Source organism: Poecilia latipinna, unplaced genomic scaffold (genome assembly GCF_001443285.1).
Source record: "Poecilia latipinna isolate Pla-1442-1.1 unplaced genomic scaffold, P_latipinna-1.0 Scaffold1947, whole genome shotgun sequence".
Lineage (NCBI taxonomy): Eukaryota > Metazoa > Chordata > Actinopteri > Cyprinodontiformes > Poeciliidae > Poecilia > Poecilia latipinna.
In genome coordinates this window covers 43,422-50,818 of record NW_015114563.1, presented here as the reverse complement: position 1 = coordinate 50,818, position 7,397 = coordinate 43,422, and the positions used below count along the sequence as shown (strand labels likewise).

General features: G+C 36.1%; 1 protein-coding gene across 3 annotated transcripts; it reads right to left on the bottom strand.

Moving 5' to 3' along the window:
- Positions 1-2,104: 2,104 nt before the first annotated feature.
- On the bottom strand, positions 2,105-6,485 carry LOC106935318 (myelin-associated glycoprotein-like). Of its 3 annotated transcripts, none has more exons than XM_015015745.1 (13): positions 6,324-6,485; positions 4,738-4,816; positions 4,260-4,655; positions 3,869-4,168; positions 3,655-3,754; positions 3,524-3,559; positions 3,411-3,443; positions 3,245-3,286; positions 3,014-3,040; positions 2,879-2,908; positions 2,727-2,792; positions 2,615-2,642; positions 2,105-2,533 (listed from the first exon to the last, which is right to left on the bottom strand). In XM_015015745.1, the coding sequence occupies exons 2-13, from the start codon at positions 4,778-4,780 to the stop codon at positions 2,471-2,473; spliced, it is 1,164 nt and encodes a 387-aa protein (XP_014871231.1). In that variant the 5' UTR covers positions 4,781-4,816; positions 6,324-6,485; the 3' UTR covers positions 2,105-2,470. The 3 variants fall into 3 exon arrangements, with proteins under 3 accessions (XP_014871231.1, XP_014871233.1, XP_014871232.1); XM_015015747.1 differs by having other exon boundaries at positions 3,014-3,037; XM_015015746.1 differs by having other exon boundaries at positions 4,738-4,794.
- Positions 6,486-7,397: the final 912 nt, after the last annotated feature.

Sequence of the window (7,397 nt, the reverse complement as noted above, 5' to 3'; positions counted from 1 at the left end):
ATGTTAGCAGCATGAGTTATCCCCTGGTTCTTAAGATGAACACCAACTCAGCCGAAAAGGAGAAACGCTCTCAGATTATAATTACCATAAGAGATGAATCTGAGAGACCAGCAGGGAGGTTAAAACCAGGAGTTTTCCTGATTCACCTTCCAATCCCCACCTTATGACAGATTAAAGTCTCCTCACTGATGTGGGGTGGTTTAAGTTAAACTGACTGAAGACAGCATTCGTTCACTTTTTGATTTTAAATATTTGATTTAGAAGGACAAATACTTAAAACTCTGTTGGCTGTATGGAGCAGATTACCTTTTTAACTTAAAAAGGAACTAAGATTGCATGAAAGGATAAATATTTTCTTATACGCCGCTCAACCTTTTATTGTGTGATGTAAATGAACCATGGAGATAAACACGATCGCCCTGAACACCAGAAGCTGTCATCAGGAAATACCCAGCTATATGCAGCTAACTTATTTTGGGAAATATTGAAATCATTTATATATAAACTGCTTTTTGTCACATATATTTTAATACTTTATAACAGGAAACTTGTTAAAGTTGATAAGCTATAATCCCTTCAACTAATTTGGTTATAAAACTTCAAACCTTTCTGTTTGGATTAAAGTGATGTTTTGAGCTCATAGGACCGTTGCTGACTGACTTCCTAAACGCCTGCAGAGTGATTGTGTACGGTGCTGTGAAAATCGATTTGACATCTGCTTTTGCTTATTTGGTCAGTCACCAAATGAATTTTAACACCAAACAAAGACAACCTCAAACAAACATCATTCAGTAAATGTGAAATCAAGTATTCAAGAGATTTACTGTTTTAAGAAATGAAAATGTCCTCCAAGCCTAAGAAATTGTTCTGCACCTTTAGTGGGATTGACTGTCATCAAGTATTTATGATAATTGACAATGAGTTAAAATATCTCAATTGGATGTAAATCTAGACTTTAACTAGGAAATGGCCACGCCTCTGATTTTTTTCACGGTATTTAGAGTTGGATTAGCAGGTGTGCTTTGAGTCATTTTCTAAATCAAGTGTTGGAGAGCTTTAGGCCATAAGCCAATGGCTGCACAGCCCCTTCTAGCACTTTCTGGTGGAGGGCAGATTTCATGGTTTAATCAATTACGACAAGCTTCTCCGGTCCTTAAGTAGCAAAACAACCACAGATCATCACATCATCATCGTGTTTCACTGTCGGCGTTTACGTGATGTGTTTATGTATTTTTTTGATAAGCTGTATTATTTTAATGCCAGATGTGAGACACACACACACCTACCAAAATGTTTCATTTTTGTCTCATCAGCCCACAGAATACTATACCAAATGTCTTGGGGATCGTTGGCAGCCATTTCTCACCATTTCTCAGCTCCTCCTCCTCTGAGCTGCAGTCTCCATGCCAAGGCTCTGTCTCACAGAGAACGACTCCCCAACTCAGCTCCTTCAAACTAGCGGTAGCAACAATTAGAAAACTTTGCTAATGGCTTCATGGAGAAACGTTGTGATAAAGGGATGAAGGGGGAGTGTCAAAAGAGCACACACTTGTTAGGACAGAGGCCCAGTTTCAGAGTGGTAGATTATGAAGTCAAATTTCTGTTAAGTCATGTTTTGAATGCAACATAGTTACTTTTGTAAGTATCTTCCAGGCACAAATTGCTTGGAAGATACTTCATGCTTGCCCTTTAGTTGCAGATTCTACTTTGCATTCAGGAATGGAGGCAAAGTGTTAACTGGACGTTTACCTGTTTGTCCATCCTGTGACAGACTGGGAACCAGAGACAAACTCTGCATCTTGGATGTTGATCACTGGCGCTAACTCCCCCGTGACCCTAGCCAGGAATATTTGAGGATGGACAACAGATAGACTTCTGGCCATCCTTTAAGCTACTCCAACATTTTAATAATTTGATAATATTTTTAAAGCTTTTGTACACATGAACCAATCTATTGCCAGAGAAATTTAGTGCTTAATTTGAGAGCTGTACATTGATTGCTTGCTCTTTAACTGAGCAATGCAACATCCGCAGAGTTAATATTTGAGCAGTTTTCAGTTTATTGTCACTATTCGTCAGAGTGCCAATAAAACATCTCTGTGTTCTTTTAAAAAGGTTTATTTGCATGTTCAAAATATTTTTCATAGTTATAAATCAAACATTGGCTGAAACACAATATGCATGGATGAGTGGATGGATGGATAAATTTGTGATTTATACAAATAATCACTGTGAGCACACAGACCCTTTCATTTTTATTGGTAGGGATGCCACAGTTGAGGAAGGTGCAGTAAACGTAGCATATATTAACATAGCCGGTGTTATAAAGACTTAAATCTGTGCATATGTAAAGCATGTACCTTAATTCACCATTAAATCAGAAGAATCAAAAGAATACAACCGGTTTGTTGAAACAAAGGATGCTGATAATTACACTGGCTATTTACTTTGATCATCAATTTTTACATTTTTACACGTTTCCATAAATATTCAAGTCTGCAGTGTTCATGTAGTCGTCGTTGTCATCCAGGTCCTATGAAGAATAAGGAAGATAAGGGTGTTTATAAAAAATGGACTGAATTTTAAATAGCAGGAAAAAGAAACTGAATCATACCTGTTTGTAATTGTTGGATTTTTGTTGGCTTTATGATCCCACCACAACAGCAGAAATAACAATTAGAAACTTTTCATATGAAATATTACATAAATCTAATTGAAGTGGTTACCTCTTCGGAGACGGGAAGCGAGGTTTGTTAGTTGTCTGTCCACCACAGGAGTTTGCATTATTGGGACTGATGGTTCAAATAACAGTTTTTACAATTAAAACACACACCAAGAAAACTTTACAACTTGTAGTTTCTTTAAGCTAAATATTCACCTTTGATCATGTTGATTCCTTTGGGGTCTCCTGTTAAAGACAAATTAAATACTATATGAGTAATATTTCAAATAAAAATACAAGAGCTTGTCTTATACGTAAGGTTTTTACAAAGCCACTAAAAGTTCCAGTTACCTTGAAAATCTGCTCCAAATAGACCTTCTTGGAAAAACAAAGAAGGAACAGAAAGTATGCAAATGTTTTAGGAAGCATTTTGTCTAAAGTAAAAAAAAAAGGAATTAATCTTTTACACTTAAGAAAAAAACTCCAACTCAGCAGTTTGCAGGTCTATTTGAAGCTGCAGCAGAAAATATGAACCTTTTCTCTTAAATTCAGTGCTGCATTGAGAAAAGTAAGATCTCTTGCCTTTGATTAGAAGGAGTTGGTCCTGAGGCGCCAGGTCGAAGCCTGAAAATGTCACATACTGAATTAAATATTATATTATATAAGTACAATGTTACTAAGATGAGAATAATCATTTTAACTGTCTGACAGAGGCAAGGACATTGATTACAAAACGACTATTTCTCACCTGCGAGACAGTCTAGACATCCTGTTCCACATGCTAATGGTTGAAAAGTAAAGTGTATTATAATAATGTAGTTAAATGTAGCTATAACTGTGAACAAACTGTCTTTTTTATACCTGCCATCTTGACTTTGAAGCTCTTGAATACGTTTCCTTTAAAAGACCAAACATTTGTTAAAATATTAGACATCTGCAACCAAATACAGGTTCACTGTTAATGAAAATGAGTTTGGTACTTTGTTACTCACTTGTATTTCTTCACCATCAAAACACAGAAGAGTCCAAAGATCACAGCAGTGGCAGCGACTGCAACAGCAGGAATGATGATGTGGTTGTAGTTTTCTATGCCTGCAAACCAAATGTAAGCCATTCATTTTTTATGCCAAACAGCAACAAGTGGGCACGATTTAAGATGGCTGAATTTTCAAAATAAACAAAAAAGCAAACCAAAGTTTGTCTCACGTTTTACATTAAGTGTGAACTTTTCCTCTGATTTCATTCCTCCATTAAATGTTGCTGTGCAGATGAGCTCTGATTCGTCATCCTTTTCCTCAGGAACGAAGGACAGGATGGATTCTGCCTCCCAGATCCCCGAATGAATGGGTTTATGAACTTCAGTGATTTCATCATCCTTATTTTCCCGACTCCATTTAATCTGAGGGCGATGCGAGGGGCAGGTGTGGTGAACAGAGCAGGTGAGGGTGTAGGGTTTGCCTGGATTGGCCGTCTTTATTGGACCCAGTTTGGGTTTAGGTACGTCATCTGTGAACAACAAATTCAGGTAGCAGTTAATGTAAAAATGGGTGAAACAAACAAGCAGCATTGATATACAGCATGTGGAGTATTTACATACGGATCATCTTGATATCAGCACATTTCTCAACAAAGGAGAACTTTTCCTTAGTGGGTTCGTTGTTGTCTTTTCGTACAAGTTCAACGCGGAAGCAGAAAGGGCCGTTGTCATGATCTTTAACTTGAACTATTTCTAAGGTGCAGTTGTTCTGACCCAGGTTTCCCAGCAACTTGGTTCGGCCCTTAAAGCTGTCCAGGATCTTTGTGCTGTCCTCATGGTAGAAGTTCTCGTTCCATTTGTCCTTACGATGCCAGATGCCCCTGAGTCTGGAGGTGGACAGGTAAGTCCCAGGATGACTGACTGTACAGGGCAGCACAACACAGGAGCCCACCAGAGCATCAATGGACTTTACAACATCGGCCGTCCACTCGGCTCCGAGCACAGGGCTGCAAATCACTGATCAGAACCAAAGCTCAAAGTTACAAATAATTATTGAGGAACAAAATAAGATGGATGGAGTAATTTACTGAACACTTACCAGCCAAAACCAAACATATCTTGAGCTTTCTCTCATGGTCCATTGTGTCGCAAAACCCTGTGGGTTTAATTGTTCAAATCTGAATGAATTTATAGTGGAGGACAAAACAAACAAACACAAAATATTATATCAATATTAATCCCAAGGATTAAGAACGTGCTAAATAGATTTAATTTATATTTTTTCTAAAATACTAAGGTATGAAATCAAGGGTGTGAAATGGCTCAAGACTCAGATTCCACCAGCGATGAAAGTTAATCAGAATGAGCAGTGCATCTGCACCAGCAGATTGATTATAGTATTTAATAACTACACAGGAGAGTTGACTTTGATCTAAAACAATAACACAAATAAAAAATGGAATCTGAGACTAAAATAAATGAGGAAAACCAAACTCTGAGTTTAATTTAATGCGGTGATTTCACAATCATACGTATGGAAACAGAGAGGGAAAGTGTTTGAAACTGCATAAGCGAAGTGAGGTTAGGTGGAGGTTTGGCTACAACGCCATAATGATGGAAAAAATAAAGCAAATTCAGAACAAAACATGTATCTATGCAGAATGCTAAATCTGAAAATTTGTGTGGAATTCAGAAAAGCAAAATGAAAACATTCAATTTGCAAAACTATTACGTATAAAGTCGCCCAAAACAAAAATATTAACTACACCCACAAACAATTTTGAAAAGTATTTATTTTGATAACCTTCAATGTGAAAATGACATGTTACGTATCTGAATGTGCAAAGGACCTCGTGTTTTGAGTCAGAAATCTGCCTGCAATGAAAGCTCTTAATAATGACATAAGTGGTTTTTCGGTGGATTAAATTGCTGCTAGAAATATTCAATTTATAATTACTGATTTAGCGAAGAAAACATTGTGAGCAGATGATATCAAAAAGAATAATACTGGGAAAAGTTCAAAACAGCAGATGAAGGTACATCATGTTAAAGAAAGAGGAAGTTAGTTTGTTCTTCTGTGTGTTAATTTTCCGTCCTATAGCAAAAGAAACTATATATATATATATATATATATATTTTTTTTTTTTCGAAGTACATCTTTGGAGAAGTAAAACAAATATAATTAAGTTTAAAGTCTGCAGTTAAAACTGAATAATGAGGTTTTAGAGCTTTTTTTTTTTTTAAAGATATGACTTGTATGTTCAACCATCCATAGATATTAACATAGATATTAAATATGTAATTACATATGTTGCTTTTGTTGCATTTACTTTTGGGATGCAACAAAAGTTGCATTTTTCCTTACCTATGCTTTCATTTTACAATAATATCAAATAGCTCCATCATTTTATAATCATTTAACCTTTTAATGGGGATATATTTTTAAACTGAATCAAGTATTCAGAAAAAAATATGTTTTTAAAAAATAATATCCTAATTTAAATCCAAATGTTACTTTAAGAACAATCAGCAGAGAAAGTATTAAATCCAATCCCTGCTTTTATTGTATTTATCACTGCTAATCTGCATTTTACCCCCCCCTTTTTTTTAACCAAGCCCTTATTTTATTAGAAAAATATACATAAGCTGAGTTTGGTGCAACGATTACAATTGTCAAAATCTTACCTAATGGCGTCTCTGTCTTGTCTCAGCGGTTTTCTGAAAACACTTCTGAAGAATGATTCTTTGGTTTGGTTTCTGCAATTTGCCAGCCGCCACAATTACTTTCACGGTGTGTGAAAATGTAAGAGCGTGTGTGCAGAGGCAGTGAAGCCAGAGTTAATGATGCAGAGAACAGGGAGTGGTCTCAGCTCTATTACTCATCTGTATGCAAATCGCTGTTATATTTTAAAACACAAAATCTCTGACACTAACCAGGAAAGAAAATGCTAAATTCTTGTTTTTATCTTTCTCGTGCTTGAAGCTACAATTGGCTTTACCCAAAGGAAATTGAATTTGTCATCAGGTACAGATTTCCTGTGGCTGTATAAAGATCACTGGTCTAAACAGAGCGACAGAAAAGAGAAAAATGTGTTTCCTCCAACCTTAAATCAACAGATTTAGCCAAAAAGAGAAGTGATCTGGTAGGGAAAAAAAAGTTGCTCTGCCTTTACAGAAATGCATGCAGCTCCACATAATAAATAAGTTTCTGAAAGACAAGGAGATTTAAAGAATATTAACTAAAATGTCTGTGATCGTAAGAGTGTGTAATAATTAAGAAAGTTGGTATGAATAAAAATCCACTGAGTCATTACATTTGTTCTTGGCGGCTTTCAGCAGTACATTGCAGGGCATGTCCTTCGTTATCTTCACTCTGTTTAGTTTAATGAATGTATTTTTTACAGCGTATTCTTTAAGAAATAAGGCTAGGTCACAGGAAAATCAGCATCGGTGTAAAATGCATTATTCAGTATTAAAAAACACCTACAGAAATTGCTTTGGGAAACTTGAATTGAACTCTAGAGACCTCTGCTGCTCAAATAGCGTTATATTTTGAAAGATCTACACTTGAAACAGGAAATGGAGACTGGCAGAGGTTCTTGCAACATTTCAGGCAACACTTACTGGTAATAATCAGACTTTAGCAGAACATTCCTTGAAAGTTGGTATCCACATCTTTTGCACAAATAATCAGATGAATTTTGGTGTTCAAAGATCAAAATCATGCATTTCTTCAGACTAAAACTGCGGTTTACAAAT